We start from the raw sequence: 19,410 nt of genomic DNA, 5'->3' as shown, positions 1-19,410 counted from the left end.
TGTGTAAACAAGTGATGTCACATGTCAGATCATCCAAACCAGTGTAAGGCCGTGTCCGAATTGGCGACTTTGGCTACAGCTACGGCTAGATCAGCGCGTCTGTCAGTGTTTAAGAATAGCAGACGCGCGCACCCTAGCCGTAGCTGTAGCCGAAGTCACCAATTCGGACACGGCCTTAAACTAACATGCAGGAAAGAGAAACAAGCCAATAGCAGCTCAATGTGCTTTGGGGCAGTAAAAACAGTTAACACTGCCAATTCACAATCCCATTGCTTCAAACTAGTTATAATATTTGGTGCAACTCATAGAAAATGACTACTGAATTAAATTTACACACAGTTCAAAATTGTCTTGATGTAGCTGATCTAAAAGGGGGCATCTCCACATTATGATAATGGGTAATAAAATTACAAGTTTCTGACCTTGTGGTAAAACGATGTAAAATGCCATTTTATTTGGTACTCTTCCATTACAATTTTTGTCAACATCCTAAAAACATGCAATGATGTCCCATTTCAAATTGTACATGTTTGTACAGGAACTATTTCAGTTCATTCCTGAATTTTGATGATATTAAATAAAAAAGGCATTGATTTTGATCTTTTGACTGAAGCAAAAATTCCTATTTGGACGTGATGAACACCCATTCGTTGTTGCATCCATTGACGTCATGTTTCAAATTTTGCTCTGAAAATGAGATGACATATTTACATCATTTCAATGTAAGATTAAAGACTTGTATTTTTTGCCCTCATTTTTATAAGGTCTCTATCTATATCTATTGGAAAATGGAGGCATTACAAAACTTAATTGGACCTTGAAAAAAAAAATGGAAAAAAAATTATATCGAGGGGCAGTTTTTGTAAAAAAGAAGCACTTCCAACCTCCATCCTGAACTCCCCTTGATTTTGTTGTTTCTCTAAACCACATTGACACTGTAGTTCCTTCATCAAGTGTGGATGTAGCAGTTTTAGTGTTTCCCAAAAGATAATTTATTCTTTTAAGTGATTTTCATTCTCTTCATTTCATGGTCCATAAGGGTTTATTTTAATTTCCATTGCCTGTAAAAACAATCTCCATCAATCATTTCTTTTGTTGTATCTTGAAGTAAAGCATGACTTTTGAAGGAAAGTCAAACAATTTTTGAAAGATTTAAGGAAGTTTGTGCATAAAACTGTCGTAATTATCAGAGTATACTCAAACTTCATTTGTTCAATCATTCAGAATGTCATATACTTTTTTATGGGATGACGCATAAATTGTTTTGGGAAGAGTGCAGTCATTTACAGACAAGTGACTGTCCTGTGAAACTGAGATCAAGAACAAACTCAAGATAATATATTAAAGATCATAAAATGGTCACTTGTGTTTGGCTACTAAGAATAATTTATATTTTTGTATGCACATCGTTCATATAAAAACATATCAGGCCTGTAATTACACAGGGGTTTGGGAGGCTGTGGCCTCCCCCCTGGTGTTGGTCTTGGTGCTCTTTCAAGTTTTTCCATATATTTTCCAGTAGAAGTGCCTTTTGAAAAATGCAAATGGCCTTGCCCTCTCAAAGATGAAATTGCAGGCCTGACAGTTGTTCAGCATTTTAAAGGAGGCTCAATGAATTTTCTTTTTAAAATGTGTAAAATCCAATGGAAATATTTAAGACGATTGTTACAAGTTCAAACATTACAGGAAGACAGATTTCAGATTTCAAATCAGGAAATTGATTTTACTGACTATACATTTCAATGATTTTACAATATATGAGAAACTCAAATCTTCAAACACTATTTTTGTCTCATCCCAACACATTTTGACTCATTGCTCAGCTCATCTCCCGTGTGTGACACTCACAACACCATGACAAACTCATAGGTCCAACATGTCCAAGGTATACATGCATGTAGTTTCCACTGCATGACAAATGAAACGATAATAAAGTATGATCCTTAGAAGGAGACTGTCATCATGTGGCTGTGCATGGAACTATGAACTGTAACCATTTACTGCACATGAAGGCGTCTTCTGTATTTGATTCGGCAGGGGTGTGTTTTAGCGGCTGTACAACAATAACTGTTTCTGTTATTGGCCAGTGATTATAACCTACATATGGTTAACTGTACCCCAAAGTGCACACCAGTTAAGTTGATAATTCCATGTTCAGCCGTAAGTCTACTATGATCATGATGACAAAGTCCCCCTTTAATAATTTTGTTTGCATGAACTTGAATGATCTGTTTCAACTGTTTGACGTTTTTATTTATTTTTTACTTTCTATCAGTCACTCTACTTGGCATGGAAGGCATATGTAAGACACTCATCAATTGCACTTCTCGCCATATATTGATTTATTGTTAATCTAGAGCTACAGTTTCAAAAAATTACTCGGCTACTTAAAAGATTTGTTTTACTCAGCGGAAATAAGCATCATACCAGTTACCTTTTTTTTTCTTTGCTTATTATAACTGTACTTTAAGAAGCTTTATGAAATGGATTATTGTAATGTACATGGAGACACAATATCTGGAAGCCCATTCCTTGTCAGTTATTTATGAACTAGTGCTGTTTTTTTAGAACCATGGCTTAGACTTTGATTCTGGCTTAAGGCACTGTCAATTTGAGGTATACATTTTAAAAACTGATCGAGCCAAGTCGGAACCTAAACTGAAGCCTTAGTTTTGGAAGGGCCCTATAGGCTGCTGAGAGGTTCCTCTCTAAAATGTCCAGGGGTGGATTTCACAAAGGTAGTCCTAACTTAGGACTAGTCCTAGGCAATGCTAAGAGATAGGACTGGTCCTAAGTTAGGACCAGTAACCCGTCCTAACTTAGGACTGGTCCTATCTCTTAGCATTGCCTAAATCCACCCCTGCATATTGAGCTAAATATGAGTTCATGAGTGCCCTTGAACCATAGAGCTATATATAGATCTATGCCTTGAACTTATTAGTATTCAAGTGACACTTTCAAAATATTTGTTTGCAAATCAATTCAAGGATGGTCCCAGTTTGTTTCCGTTGCTAGAGGTTCATGTATTTGGTAGCACTTATTATAATCATGGAGGGAGAGTTCTACCTCAATGTTAATTTGCAGTTTGCTGCTACTTAATGTCTTTTCTATGTGCTCATATTATTAGCTTTTTAGTCACAGCTACGCCCTCATTGCATGTTCATAATAATTTGCATGTTTATAATTTTGCATGGTTTTGTTGCAGCAGAGAACATCATCCTAATTTCATTTTGTATTCATCATGAGAGTTTCTCATGTCATCGCTATCTTAATATTTACTATATTGACACTAACCACTGCAATTTCATCAACATTCAAAGAGGACGGTATTATTTGTGCCCTGCAATTTCATGAGTTCAGTTCTTACCTTTTTTTATGAGTGCTTCCCCCTGGCTTATTTTGGCTTACTGTAGTTGATTGCCAAGTGCACCAGACCGTTATCATTCATGACCTGGAACTGTTCCCAGTCATTGCATTGACCAGTTGAAGTCGGGGAACCAGGAAAGATAATGCTCATGTGCACTTGGTAATGAACGAAAATAAGCCAATGAAAATCAAAGGACGTATGGGAACCACTCTTAAAAAGGTTTTTACTCTTTCAGGGGGTGACACTCCCACAAAAATAAGCTAGAACTAAAAAAGGGCAAAGAAATACCTTCTTCTGTAGACTCACACATAGTTCTCAATGCTAAACAATTAATGCTTTGCTTGAAGCAAGTCTAGGCATGCCAATTCCATCAGCAGTCAATCTTTAGGAAACAAGGGACTTAGTTGTACTTTTTTTTTTTACTTTTTATTTTTTATTTTTATTATTATTATATATATATACATATTTGTGAATGTGATGGCTGCATTGTCTTCAGCATTAAAAAAGATAATGAGCTTTCTGGTCGCATATAAGTCAACTTGTTGAACTGTATATGATGCAGAAACCTTTTACTAATTTTTGTTCTTCTGACTGAAAGATTCTTAATGTAACAGTAATTGCCACATCCGTGTACCCCAGTTCATGTAAACTTCCCAGTTTATATAATCATTGGTGCCATTTTCAACCTTTCCATATTCTGTAAATTATGCGCACTTCTCCTTTGCATGTCTTTGTTCTTCCCTGCATTCTGTTCTTGCTTCATGTTTGTTTTTTGTTTGATCTTCCTTTCGGCTTGTTTCTAGTGATGAGGACAATGACAGTGAAGAAACGGAATCCAGCGATCATGATGACAGCAGGTGAAACCAAATTCTCCCCCCTATAGTGCGAAAAAAAAATTTGCTTCAAAAGCTCCCGCGCTGGTTAACAAACAAAAAAAATCAGCGATAAAGAAATTTAGTGTTTTGCTAAAAAGTGATAGATTAATCATTGCTGCTTCATTCAAAATGTAGTGTGATTTTGGTCAAAGCAGTTTGTCCAAGTTAGTCTTTAATTAGAAATAATTCGAATAAGAAATTCTGTTGTGAAATTTGCCTTACTTCTAAGTGAAATAGTTCCCTAAAAATGTATGAATTCCAGTGTTGTTTAAATGAACAAGCATTGGAAACATAAAGATACTTTTAGCTCAGGATTACGTTCCCTTTCATTGATAAAGTGCTGAGGCATGACCACGTAATGCAAGCGCAAAGTAAAATAGGCTTTGGACATTTTCTACATAAGGTGTGGCCACAGCCATCAATGGAAAGTTAAATTGGGATGGGGTAGGGGGAGATACATATCTACCTTTACTGGTCCATCTCATAGAGGTCTATTTTTTTGCAGCTATGCGCTGCCCTGAATTAGTGTGTGACTCTGACTGAGTTCGTAGCAGCTATTATATGTAGACTAACTAACAAGTGATTGCTGTTTGATTAACCATGTATGACCTTCCACAACTAGCGGCAATGTGTTGTTATATTAATAAGATAGCACATTAATCAATTTACCCAAAACTCCGAATAATAATAGTCAATACAGTTGTGTTGCCACAAAATGTGTTTTTGTTTGTACCTTTTTTTATATATTCTTTCACACAAACTGTTTTGTGATATCAGTTTTATAAAGTCTTTAAAATTTGGAAGACATTGGACAAGATTGCTCCTTTTCCAAGTAATATATGTGCAGATCCATAATTTTCTCACTCTATGTTCCATTTGTATTCAAATGTACAAATTAAGGTAAATCGCACTGTAATATCATTGGTACACAGTGGAAACATACACTAAATGAAAATGACAATCTTTTTATTTAACTAAGGAACTGTCAAAAACAACGATTGATGGGGTGAGCTAGTTGTTTGTTGTTTTTAGGCTGCATTAGACCTGTAGAAATGCTCCAAATAGTTCTCCTCATTGAAAAATATAAGCATACCGTGCTAGCTGTATATTCAATTGTTAACCTACAAACAACCGGGATCGTCCTAAGCAATGCCAACGTAAGGTTTGTGCTGCCTACATCTTAAAATCATTTTATGACGAGCTTTAGTGTGCGTCAGTGCAGTCTAGTTATTTCACAAGTTAGAAGACTTGTAGCTGAAATGAAGATCCTAAAAAAACAGCCCGTTAGCGGTAATGTGAACCATTACTTAATCTCAACTCCATTTGATGAACATGCATGTGCTTGATATCTTTCAAACTCTTTGCCTGGTGCACTCTTTATAATAAGTTGTGAACATTTTGAAAATGAAGGCCCAATTAAAGGCATTTGGTGCATCGTTTCTGCACTTAATTTGCAAATCAAGGTTTTCCCCCTTTTTTCCCCTTATGCTAATGCTCTGCTAATCCTGTGAAACAAGTAGATTTATAGTTTTATTTAAAATGCCAAGCCTAAAACATGCAACTGTGTTTTACTATTTTGTAGCTCTTTTTTTATTCTTTGTGGTAATTCCTTTTTATTGATAGAGTAGTTTACCAGACAGTTGGATGTTAGCATTCTTAATTGACAAAGTGCTAAGCATACAAACATTTTATAAAATCTAAGCAGTTCTCTCTGGTAACCAGAAGAAGTGGAAACAATGTAAACGATCATTTTAACATAATCAAAACTGTGAAGTTTGCGGTAGCATTATATGTAAATCTCCTTGAGTAGTGGTGGTTCTGAACAGTATCGGTGGTTGACAACTCACCGTTACGATCAGTATGCTCATCTTCAAGAATGGTCAACCACTTGTTCTTCTCAAAACCAACGCTACTCAAAGAGATTACATACATGGTGTCACCACAAACCTCACCTGATTATACTCCAACCAGGCAAAGTTTCAAATCCTAGAATTTGAAATGTTTGCTCACTGTGTGATGCATGTGAATTTGTTGTTTTCCCACACAAGACTATACCATACCATGTTCACCTGCAACTCTCTTGCTACTTTTGCATGCTTATTTGCTTTTAGACAGCATGTATTTGTCTTTTTTTTTGCATGTAAAAGTTTTTTTTTTTTATGGTTGCTGTGATTTTGAAGTGCCTTTTGAAAATGTTTTTAAAATGGAGGTAAATATTTTAAAGCATTTCAATTGGCACGACTTTGTGTTTTTAGTCTTCAATTGAAGCATTAGTTTTCATGTAGTTCAAAGATTGCTGTGGTGATTGTGTTACCTGCACATATTAAAAACGTCAATCATACAGTGCATAGTATGATTGACTTCTTTAGTTAGATGCCATATGTTGCATCTTTTCATGTGTGAACTTGTGGTGATAATTGCATAAGATTTGTTTTAGATCTTTCTCATCAAAAACACAAAACTAACCATTGACCTTTAACCTGAGTGATCTTACCTCTTCCTGACCAGCACCCCATCCGCATCACCGAGACGGCAAGCCCGTCAGCGAGCACCCTCCAAAGCGGTCAAATCGCGCAAGAAGCGCGAGCTCAGCCCGGAGTCTAAGAAGAAAGCCCAGCAGAAGAAGCGCAAGGAGCAGCTCGCTATGCAGAAGAAACTCCTGAGGCAAGTGAAGAAGGCCCGGGCCGAAGCAAAGAAGAAACCAGGAGTGAAGTTTCAGACCCCTCATGACCAGGCCAAGGGGGATGGTGGTGGGGGTAAGGGGAAGAAGGAGGAGTCTGCCCCAGCATCGTCTCAGATTCAGACGTATCAACCACCAGATGTTAAGTCGGTGGAGGAGGCACGAGAGGATGCAACATTCAAGAAGATGGCCAAGAACAAACAGTAAGAAGAATATTGTAAACATCAGGGCCCAATTTCATGGCTCTACTTACTATAAATCGGCACTTGATTTCACAGGTTAGCAGGGAATTTTTTCATGTGCGCGTGCGTACTCCATGTTACTAGGCATTATACGCTTACGCAGCAAGCGCAGAAATTTTGCACTTGCAAGTAAGCGTAGAATGGTGATCGTAAGTGAAGAATTCGGCGGTAATGCCATGAAATTGGGCCCTGATCTTACTCTGGCTTTGTTTTGTGAACGGTCATTAATGGTTATGTGACCACTTTTTGACAAATAGGACTGCCTAAACTAACTAGGGTATTTATGCATGCAGATTGATGACCTTGTTCAAGAGCTACATGCAAGAGATCGAAGGGAAGGAGAACTTGAATGCATTCAACATGTACTTTGATATTGAAGCTCCTCTACGTCTGTCGGATGCCCATGCAGAGAAACGCAACACTCTCTCCCGTCAGATAGCCGCATCATACTTCGATCCATCTTCCAAGAAGTAAGAAAAGCACATCTTGAATCATGTTTTACTTTTTACAGACAAACTATAGAGCTGGATTTCACTCAGCTTCCCGACCATATCCTTTCATGCTGAAAATAAAACCAAGCAGCAAATCTCTCCAATCTGCTGCCTATAATTCTATTTCTTTAGCCGTTCCACGACTGTGGAACAACCTCCCTATCACCATACGGACCTCAATTTCGCTTCTATTTTCAACAAAGCACTGAAAAAATATCTGTTTCCTTAGTTGCTTTCTGTAAATTTATTTTGTTAATTTGTTCTATTATTTGCAATGCTATTGACTGTTTGCAAAAGCGCTGTGGTCTAAATGGAATGGCGCTACGTAAAAACTGTATGTATGTTGGAATACTGAAAATGATTATTCTGGTCATAAAACCCAAGGATTTTCAAAAGTGTCTAGCGCATCTGTCACTTTCAGATGTGGGGAAGAAATCCTGAACAGGAGAACCCATGCCGTGGTGAAGGGACTAAAAAAACAATCCACATGCAAGGTTATAGACAACATTCCAAAGACCTCTTTTCGATTCAGCCAAACTTTAAATTTGGGGTCCAGACTGCACCCCAGTTTTACAAAAAAACAGGAAGAACTCCTACAATAGATGATTCTGATATTCACTATGGATACCTATTTCTTGAGTGAATATTTATGTAAATAACTAACACATGATTAAATTTGTTTTCAGGGCTGTGGAGTTGTCCCACGATGTCTTAACACGCCTCGGCAGCGACGGTGACAGGCCAACAGTAAAGACTCTAGAAGCTGCCCAGAAATCAGTCATACCAAGACTGGAACAGGTCTTCAGTAATTTCTGGATTGTAAGTTTTTCATAGTTTTCTTTTGTCAGGATCTATACTGCTCTTTGTTTTTAAAATTATGAAGAGATTTTATTTGTGTAACTTTCCAGTTCTTGACTTTTAAACTAAAAGCAAAGTGTGCTTTGAAAAAAAAAAAGGATCAAACGGAAGAGTTTTCTGTTGTGCTTTCATTTCTCAGGTCATAAGTGCTTGAAGATCTCTGACGAGTGGCGGCAAACTGATGAAAGTCAAAACTAGAATGGAGTTTTGACAAAAAGTGTATTATCTCTAGTACTTCTATTGCGAGAATCCAGTTTGAAACAGGAGACACCATACATGCATCAATTGATACCCTTTCTTTGAAGAGCTACTGGTTTTCAATGTTAATTTTCATGTATTGCAAATAACCTTCTTTCCTGAACATAGCTTTACATGAGTAGAAATGGCGTGCCAGGTCTTAGGTGTGTTTTACATAGACCGATCCACGGCGCACGTGTGATCAAGAACACGTGAGCCTCTCTAATGCCATTCTGCACAAATCTGCTGGGCCCGTCAAGCATACGCGCACGCATGTCGGACTTTATTTGTCGGACTTTTGGTTGCGCAACGTGTTGTGATTGGTCAATATGCAATGGGGCCGAGCTAAATGGATCGGTCTATTGGATACTCCACATGATTGAGTTTTTCCAAAACCTAATTCATTTTTTAATTCAGAATCAGAAGGCTGGTTGTGACAGAGAATTCATCTTCACATGATTAAAAAAGGATTGAGAATCTGAGATAATCCACTTGATGAATCAGGAGGGTTGTGGCAGAGAGTGAAGACTGTTGTGAACCTTCCTAACAAATTACTTGATTCCACTTTTAATGCTTTGTAATTTGAACTCATTAACTTACAATTCTACATTGCAACAGATTACCGATCCACGGTGTATCAGAGAGTAAAGGTTGTTGAGAACCTTTCATCACTACTAAAAATTGTATTCTAAAAATGTGATTTGTTCCTATTTCAAGAATACCATTTTAAGCGATGTTACGACTGCATTTAGATCGCCAATTTGATTTCACATTGGATGCTTTGTTATTTGAATCCAATACCATACAATCCTACCATGCAACAGATTTACCGATCCATGGTCCATCAGACACAGGCCGATAGTGTGGATAAAACTTACCTCACAACAGATGAGGTTCAGATGCTGCTGACTATAACGTCCAAGGTATTCAGGAAACTCATCAGCTCATTCATTACATCAGATCCAGATCAATTCAAGTCAGATCAGTTCAGATTAGATCCAAATCAGATCAATGTTAACCGATTTCGATCAGTTTAAATCAGTTCAGATCACGAGATCATTTTAGATCAGATCAGATCAGATCTAAGAAGATTGGAATCAGATCTAAAAAGATTGGAATCAGATCTAAAAGGATCGGAATCAGACTCGGATCACTTCTAATCAGTTCAGATCAGTTCAGATCCAGTTCAGATCAGTTCAGATCCAGATCATATCAGATCAGATCATATCAGACCACATCAGCACTTGTCCACATAACTTCACCATACACAATTTGGCAGAAGAGTCTGCAAACTTGTCTTCCACTATTCTGTGCTTCGCATTGTTGACTAGGTGAACTGTGCTTTGCATTGTTGACTAGATGAACTGTCAGGTTGTTTAAGATAACGTGATTTGTGTCACAGCTCTCATAACCCATCCTCGTTCCATTCACATTCACCCATCATCAACACTACATTTGCTTCTCTCCATTCTATGCACTCTCTCTACACACATTTATCCAGGCCCACTTGGAATCTATGGATGAGCAGGGCGGAGGCGCTGGGGGCGATTCCAAATTTGACATGGCCCTCCGGTCGGGGAGCACTCAAAGTTTGGTGCTCACGTGGAAAAGGCGTAGACGCGGTAAAGGCCCGGTAAGCTTATTGAACGGTTATAGTTTTTTCGCCGAGTGTGACAGGTTTGCTTGCAGTGAAACCAAGCATCATGCCCGCTGATGAGAAGGTTTGCTGCGTTTCATCAAATTAATCTACATGTGTAACTGCGTTTACAAATAAAAAAAACTTTAGAGGTAATTAAAACAGCATGCAATAGCACATTAATCCTGACAGTAGAAGTCAATCAGCAGTAGCTTTTGAGGGGGGAAAAAACAGGGGTGAAATGGCCTACATTACATTCAGGTAAGCCCTAGCAATGTTGATTAATGTTGTCATTTCCATGCTGATATTTAGTTGAAAAATATGACAACATTTGCACAGGATTATGGTTATTGGGTATGCCTTAAAACAGTTGAAACATTCATTTCATGTATAATAACGCTATCTTGTTTAAGGTTTTGAACTTGACCAGAATTCAAACCATTTTACTCTCTTCATTTTGTCCATTGGATGCTCCTTATTAATCATGGTAAAAAAAATGTATGAATTCTGTCAAATAGAGAAAATTTGCCATTGTTTTGTTGTGTTTATTCACAGAATATTCAATTACATGTATATGCATAACCTTTAGATGACCCATGCAGAGCTCGATTCTGTGACCTGCTGCTTACATGTATCAATTCACGCTCGCTCTATCCACTTGACATCAGCAAGCTGTTTACTTTGCATAACATATTTACCATTTTCATTGATATTTATTCACCCATTCATAAGTCAAAAGAATAATTCCATATCCATTATCAAGTTATACAATTCAATGATATAATGATGTACATGCTAAAGAAAATGAGTTTTGCTCATGGCATTTTGTTTTTAGAGCTAAAAGAAAAAAATAGAATTAATGCGCATTTTGCTCATAAATAAAACTCAGTGGTAGCAATAATTGCTCTAATTGAACACATTTAATAGTTAGATTTGGAAGTGCCATTTGTTAATATTCATCAATTTATAAGTAAAATTAATCATCCCATATAGGCCTAGGTTAAACAGTAATAATATATAAATATACATAAAAACGAAATACGTAAATTAGTTGAGTTTTGGTCATGGTATGCTGTTTTTAGAGCTAAAAGAAACAACATAATCAATGTGCATTTCATTCATAAATAAGATTCACTTGTAGCAATTCGGACGAGTTGGCAGTATAAAAAGCGATTGTAACCGTTTGTTATAATAAGCATATGGTTGGAAAGATGTTTTAAAAGTAAAATACAATGATCCAAACAAATTTGTCTCGAAATTGCGTGGTTTTCTTTTTGCTTTGCGAACTAACACGGTCGGCCATTTATGGGAGCATAAATGGCCAACCGTGTTAGTCGACGAGGTAAAAGGAAAACCACGCAATTTCGAGGCATATTTGTGTGGATCATTGTATTCTACTTTTAAAACATCTCTCCAACCATGTGCATTTTATAACAAACGGTTACAAACGCTTTTCAAAGACCAACTCGACCAGGCCAAGGCAACGTGTTCCTTTAAAGATGTCTTTCATACCAGGGGCCTTTTGCAACCCTCAACTTGGGCTCTGTCTGGGGCTTTGACTCTATGTGTGCGTAGGCAGTGGAAGTAGGCAGTGGAAATGCCGCGAGTAGGCCTTTTCATTTTCTGAGCGGCGTGTATTTTTTGCACATGGTGGTTCTATCATCAACAGATGGAGCATGGAGCCAGAGCCCAAGCTCAGGTTTGAGAAAGGCCCCAGATGTTGGATTTAACTTGTAGCTCTATAACCCTGTTTAACTTGAACGTCTTGCCCCCCTTAATCCCAACAGCACTCTGGTCAGCAGATGCCAACCTCACAGGATAAGAATGAGTTCCAGGCGTTCCTCCTCAAGTCAGCCCGAGGCATCCCTCCTCAGAAGATGATGTATTTCCATCGTTACCTGATGGAGTATGGAGAGAAGGACACCATGCCCCTCCTAGAGAAAGATCTCGTCTTCTACTTGGAAGTCCAGAGATTTAAGGTTTGGATGTTTGAAAGTTAGAATATTGATGGCTATATTATGAATATATAATTTATGAATTGCTATTAGGGCCTACACCATGTGTACGTTATGTAGGTCAATTCTTGTTCTCGATAAAATATTTCTACTTTTTTTCCCAAGAAGGTAAGAATATGCCTTGCTTTGGTTGATTCAATATGATGTATGTTATTTATTTGTTTCTCTTTTAGGAATCTCACCATGCATTTTCGGACATGATAATGCTAAAACGAAAGGTTGAAGTGATCATTGATTGCTTCATTGATTCTCCCGTCACTAACCCAGGACTACAGGTAATTATTAGCACCACACACACACATGAGAAATTAGTTTTTCGGTATACTTAGTAAGCTTTTGCTTACCCATCTTAAAGGGTATTATTTGGACAAGTATAACAGTTTTCTTTGCACTAACTTTTCATGTCATTCATGTTAAAAATCAGCAGGGCAGAATTTTTTTTTTCCAATTATTTATTTATCACATTTGTAGTCTTATTACTAGTTAACCTCAACTTTGTAATAATTTTCCTTTTCATTTTTATAATGCATTTTAGCATTCGGTTAATTCATTATAATTACTTTTGTTATTTAATGCAAAATAAAGACAAATATAAATTGATGAACTATTGTGTCCCAGATTGATGTCGCACCAGAGATCTCGAGTAAGCTGCTGAAACAGACAGATAACTACCTGAAAGACAAAGGGAAAGATCCTCACAATCCCACCATGTTTGATGACGCCCAGTATACCGTCTTTAAGGAGATGCTTCCATACTGGTCTTCATTCACAAAGAGGTACAAGGAATACCATGACAAGAATCCCAGATTGCCATGTAAGTCATTAATCATCATATTACATTTTGTTTTTACCCTAACACCGATGTGTATTTACGCAATGTATGTTGGACCAAAGTGGTCCCAAAAATGTTTGGATTTGCACAGTCTATTGACAACTCAACTTCATCTTTTCTTCTAACAATGTTTGTTTTGTGTGTGGAGATACTCCATTAATAATTAAATGTCACACAGTTGATTATTGCTTCATGCTACGTCTGATTATGCAAGCTTATTAAGGTTGGGCTACTCTTTGTGAACTTCCGTTCATGTATTCACCATGGGTTCTGTGTCTATACATTGCCATAAGTATTGTCATTTTGTCATTTTTATAATATTAATAATAATAATGGAAATTTACATACCGCCACCCATGTAAACCTGCTCCTGGGCGCTGAACTATTAAAAAGAAAACCTGTTAAAATCCATAAATACCCTAGAGAAAATACAGTAAAAATGTAATGACATTGTTTGCTTCTCTTCATTGTCATGTCTATTTATTATGGGATTTGTTTACTTGACTTTTTTTTTTTTTTTTTTTTTTTTGCATTTCATCCAATTAATTGCTCCAACTTCTTTGGTTTTATGGTAATATTTAATGTTTGCACTTGCTGCAGTTTTTGTGTGAATTAAAAATGCATATATAATAAGGATATATCAGTAAGGATATAACTAATTATTATTTAATTGACCAATACATTTTATCTTTCTAATATAATATTTATTAGACATTAAGCATTTGAGAAAAGATCAAAAGCTATAAACCATTTTTCTTCATATTTTCAACCATGTTCTTGAAAACTTCACTTCCTATTTCATTTCTTTCTTTTATAGAGGTACATGTATAATAGTGATTTTATCTATATTATAATATAATTAATGTTTATCTTAGCTTGAGAGGAAAGTCTCCTCTGCAGAAAGTATTGTGCTGTGCATTTGGACCATCTGATTAAAACCAATGAGTCATATTGTGCCAATGTTCCTGTATTAAACCACCACCAAACCGACGTGACCATTAATTTGATCCATGGGTACTTCCTTGACTCTTTGAACAGCCACCAAGGTGCAGAAGCTGACCAAGCAGAGATTGAAGAAGTTCCTAGACATGAAGGATCCCAGGAGAGACTTTAAGCTACCCTCCGTCTCCACGGCACCACAGAGCAGAACAGGAGGGACCGGAATCACATTCTCTATAAGCGAAGGACTTCAATGGAAGGTACATCTGTCTTTATTGACCCATTTCACCTGACGTCATCATCAGAAAAATCTTGAATGCGCCATACTGGTGGGCAATTTAACTGTGCATTTTTATATATAACTCTATGCTGCGCATTATGCAGTAAAGTGGCCATTTTAGGCGACGCGGCGTTAATACACGTAAACCTAACTGCCCACCAACATGGTGAGCGTGGCATCAGTCGCCGCGTGTAATGCGCGTGCAAGGGGTCAATATTAGTTAATTTGGGGTTGAACAAAGACAAATTTACTAGAGGTGGATTTGAACCAACAACCTCTAGAATAACCTGCCTTGACCATTTGTGACCATTTAAAAAATCATCCCTCACTCTTGCCCATGGTTTTAGAAACTCTGCAGTTATACATGTACCATTGTATCAATAATATGTGCAAATGGTTTTGAAAGGTGAAACAGTGGACTCTACCAACTTCCAGAGCCCTATTTCATAGAGCTGCGCTAGCACAAAAAAGGGGGCTAAGCACAACAAAATTATGCTTAGCAGAATACGGTGCCATGTCACATGCACTGTCTTTGACTGGTATCCTGTAATGGGTCATTGAACAGAAAGTTTTTAAACAAAAGTTTCTGCTTAAAGACACTGGCCATGTTTGGTAACTACTCAAAATACAAATTAGCATAAAAACTTGGTATAGAGCTGTCGATAGAATAAAACATTGTGAGAAGTGACTCCCTCTGAAGTAGTGTTTTTGAGAAAGAGGTAATTTCCCACTAAAAATATTTGAATCTGAGAAAGACTTCAGACCTGAAGCCTTTCTCAAGCATCTGAAAGCACACAGATTTGTGTGACAAGGGTATTTCCCCCCCCCCATTATTTTCTTGCAACTTCGGTGCCCAATTGAGCCCAGATCATTTAATATGTTGCAATGCACCAAGTGGAATACCTGTCTCTGACAATTACCAAACAGGTCCAGTGCCTTTAAGCAGCTCTATGAAATTTGGCCCAGATTGTTGGAGGGTTAATACAGGTTTTTTTTGTCATTCTCTTGGACTTGGTACACAACTTATTCTAAGGCATGGATGATGTCTTGCTTTCTGTATGTCCTTTTGGCTTGTATTTGTCTGACTTGCTAGGTTTGCATGAGGTAGTCTTCCATGTAGCGTTCTCAAATAATGCAATAACCTTCCTGCAACTCACCCTCCTTTGCTTCCCCCTGATTTATCCCCTCCTTGCATGCTTTCCTAGGATTGGAAGCTTGATCTACTACCTGATGATTGAACAACTCCACAAAGTCAGTTTTGTGCAAATCCTTTTCCCTCTACCCTAACCTACTTGCAAACTTTCATTCATTACTAACCTCTACTTATCATTGTAAAGTTTTTATCACCGCTTAATAAGGAGACGATAAAATGTGATAATTCACCACACTTTTTATTTTTAATTTTTACGGAAAGAGTAACAAAGAATTGCAGGGGGATGAGGTAAGATTGTATTAAATTCGGAGTCAAAATAACAGCGTTTGAATAAGCGGATTTAGTTGTGGGGAAACATGTATGGCAATTAACCTTAACTGTAAAAGGTCTTGCACAAGCTTCCTGTTGATTCATTAAAGGGGACAGCTGTACCCAAACTTTTTACTTCTGGTGCTTTTTTTTGCATTGAACTTTGTTCTGGTATTATAAAACAATTCCATGGCTATTTTGAAACCTGACCACCATCTTTGATGTGGTTCAATCAAGCACACATTTATATCATGTTTTGCAATCTGCTTATTTTTCACAAATTGTAAAATTTCTTTTCTTCATGATTCAACTAAACTTTCCCCAGCCTCTCTGCACTCCCGACTCTGCTGATACATATGGACAAATAAACATTAAAAAAATATCCTTTTGATATTTGTGCATTGGTAGAAATGGTTTTTCCCTTGAAGACAATAGACCTTACACACATGCGGTTATTCGAGTTGAAATAAAACACAATGAAATGCGTCTCCAGTCAACATGTTCAGGACACAAGTCTATTAACACTTTGTCACATGCGGTGCACATTTAGAGCAAAATACACCCAACTGCAAGAGCAAAATACTCCCTTGGCCCTGGTACTGACGTCCCCTTGTTCTGCTACTTGTATGCAACGGAGGAGTCCAACCTCAGTGGGCTAACACTAAGTACTCTACCCTGCATAAACAAGAGTACACTCCATTGGAATATTAACAGTTTGTGTATGCGTTAAATTGATCGGTGATGGGAATGCAGTGCCCTACACTTTTCAATGGTTGATGGGTTAACCCGATTCATTATCGTGAATTGATTTGGCAAAACAACTTATTAAGGTTAAAAAAAGGATTTGTGATTGAAAAATTAGTTTCATTTTGAAAGCTCACTGATTAAAAAAGTTCATACTACTGCCAACTACCAGTCCTCCAGGGAAATATTTACTACAAAGTAGTTCAGAAAATAGCTTTCAAAGACCATTAGCAGTTGAAATAATCACACATGAAACATGCACATAGTCACGGACAAAACATAAACTGTTGGTTTGTTGGTTTGTTTGTTTTCCTCCCACTATTTTGGGCCCTCCTTATTTTGATAAAATCCAATTAAAATGTTGGTTGTATGTGTTCATTGAAGAGCATGGGGTCAACCTTAATGCTGGCCCTGTGCACATTGTCTTGAACTGCTGCGGGCTAGTCAAAACCACTGCGAAAGTTGCCCGGTGGGCTACTTTCAGATGTAAATAAGAAAAGTATAATTAACTTTCAAACACTTTACCTTTGTGAGGATGTAATATAACAATGATTTCATAAAACTTTGAGGTAAATCACCCAGAATTCCCGAAGGGACAATTTAACAAAAACTTTGATTTTATCCCTCTGTCCGGCAGACGTTTGAGTTGTCTGACGTTAGCGATGGCACAGTTTCTCCAAGCCAGAGTCGTAGAGCTAGTTCCATTGAATCCGGTATGGGACCACAGTTCCACAGGCTTCGTGCTGGGACGAATAGAAGTCTTTTATCACAGGAATCTACCAGCACCAGAGCATCGAGGGTTGCCTCCAGGGTTGGGGTCACTGCTTGATGCACATAGTTTTTTTTATATATATAAAATTTGCACTATTTTGAAACAAAAATAATTCTTATATTTTGCTAAAACAGTGACCAGTAGATTTATTTGGGTGTAAACTTGTAAACTAATGAAGAGGGTGTGCTTAATGAGTAGCTTAGCTTTATTTTAAATTGTTTTAAATTAAACTGTCCGTACTTGTACTTTGGTTAAAACCAAAGTACTTTGGTTAAAACCAAAATACAGTACGGACAGTTTAATTTTATTACATTGCATCTGTTTTGCTTAATAGGTATGATCATCGTTTGTTTTTGTCAATGAAATGCTGATTTATGGGTAAAATTATCAAGAAAGATACAATAAAAATCACCTGTGAAAGTTTCTGTTGAATACAGTGTCTACTTGTTAAGAAAAGAAACAAAGCAAAAAACTGTCACTCTATTTTCATCAAGACATTGAATTCATCCATGTTGATCGGGTACCGACTGCATCTCTGGCCAATTAAAGGGGAGCATTCACATGGACACCATGGTCATTTTTAAAAAGTCGCTACAGAGAATCTTTTGGGAAATTAATTTTTTTTTGACACTTTTATTGATTTCTAATCGATGTGGTCTTTTCAGATGAAATAATTGCACATTACTATCTTTATAATAAGCAGGTTTTCAGATACGAATAAACAATTTATTTAGGGGGTCATTGCAAAAGTATATGACTCTACCTTAATCTTCAATATTAATTGCTTATAAACGACCGCTCATGTACCCATATTTAATAGTCTTAATCACTACACAGGCTGTTTGGTTGTAGGTTTGCACATGAAAGAACAAACATTAAATTTCCCCAGCTCATGTCTTGAAACAACCGAATCAATATATCACAATTGACTCCAATTTAACAGATTTGTATTTTCCATTTAGGCCTATGTAGTATTTTAAGGTACAATAGCTCTCCAGTGCCGATACCAGTTCCCTTTTTGGTGGGCTTTGTTCTGTTGACTGTGTTTGGATACCAGTTCCCTTTCCGGTGGGCTTTGTTCCGTCGACTGTGCTTGGCATGTGTGTGTTTACCATTTATAATTCCATTTACAGCTGCAGGCCTGCTACACAGCCCCTTTAAAAAGCATTCATAAATACCTCAGACAGTTTCGCTATTCCTATTGGTGGAGAGCGCGTCACATGGGTGTGAATAAACCTTTGTTTATGACTGGTAAAAAGTGTTAATTCATGGGCGTGACACGCGACCTTGCACCTGTTCTTATAAGACAGTTTCTTCATTCCTATTGGTCGAGAGCAACAGCTGAAACAGTTGTGCCAGATCACGCGATACGCGATACGCGAGACGCGCACAGCATTCCCTTATAAGGAGTTGTTTACCCGAGGGCGGTGGAGGGCTTTACCATTTCATAGCTGGAGGGGTGTTGTGTTAAAAGAAATCATTTAACAATTAAATTTTTTGCATTTATTTCAGTTTTTGACCGAAAAGGTATTTATGAATGGGAATCAAAGTGTATTGAATCGGTTTTCAACTAGTGGTTATAACCCGCCGAGGCCTGGTTCTTGATAATTTACCTCGACTTCGTCTCGGTAAAATTATCAAGAACCAGGCCTCATTGGGATTAAACCACTAGTTGAAAACCTCTTCACCACACATTGATTCCCTTATTTAGGCATTAAGAATGGGCAGTTTGGTGTCAACTAAAAGCGAAATACAAGCAAGAGAGGGGTAAAAGATTTTGAAAAGAGACTCTTTGCGTTTTTGTTTTTGAACAACATAACGTGGATGTTTAACCTGAAATGCATTATCAGTTTATCTCCATCATTTTAACCATTGCCTTGTAAAAAAAAAAAAAAACTGAAATTGAGGATTTGACCTTTGAAATGTCTTTATATTCCGTCCATATGGTCAGCTAGGTCTCTATATTTTAAACATGTTTTG

At 37.3% G+C, this 19,410-nt stretch overlaps 1 protein-coding gene across 5 annotated transcripts in view; it reads left to right on the top strand.

The window, feature by feature from the left end:
* The window catches only part of LOC117299799, a 35,536-nt gene extending 16,887 nt beyond the window's left edge, over nucleotides 1-18,649 (top strand). The window contains exons 15-25 of one of the 5 annotated variants that reach the window (XM_033783362.1): nucleotides 4,171-4,224; nucleotides 6,751-7,125; nucleotides 7,458-7,634; nucleotides 8,342-8,474; nucleotides 10,252-10,383; nucleotides 12,174-12,365; nucleotides 12,575-12,676; nucleotides 13,020-13,215; nucleotides 14,272-14,432; nucleotides 15,867-15,893; nucleotides 17,296-18,649. In XM_033783362.1, the coding sequence (XP_033639253.1) occupies nucleotides 4,171-4,224; nucleotides 6,751-7,125; nucleotides 7,458-7,634; nucleotides 8,342-8,474; nucleotides 10,252-10,383; nucleotides 12,174-12,365; nucleotides 12,575-12,676; nucleotides 13,020-13,215; nucleotides 14,272-14,432; nucleotides 15,867-15,893; nucleotides 17,296-17,487 (1,741 nt within the window). In that variant the 3' untranslated portion in view covers nucleotides 17,488-18,649. Of the gene's footprint in view, nucleotides 1-4,170; nucleotides 4,225-6,750; nucleotides 7,126-7,457; nucleotides 7,635-8,341; nucleotides 8,475-10,251; nucleotides 10,384-12,173; nucleotides 12,366-12,574; nucleotides 12,677-13,019; nucleotides 13,216-14,271; nucleotides 14,433-15,657; nucleotides 15,704-15,866; nucleotides 15,894-17,295 lie in introns of all 5 variants that reach the window. The other 4 variants (XM_033783688.1, XM_033783524.1, XM_033783608.1 and 1 more) reach the window with 4 other exon arrangements.
* Nucleotides 18,650-19,410: the final 761 nt, after the last annotated feature.

This window comes from Asterias rubens, chromosome 1 (genome assembly GCF_902459465.1).
Source record: "Asterias rubens chromosome 1, eAstRub1.3, whole genome shotgun sequence".
NCBI classification, from domain to species: Eukaryota; Metazoa; Echinodermata; class Asteroidea; order Forcipulatida; family Asteriidae; genus Asterias; species Asterias rubens.
Note: the sequence above shows the minus strand (reverse complement) of the source record. Positions and strands in the feature narration are given on the sequence as shown.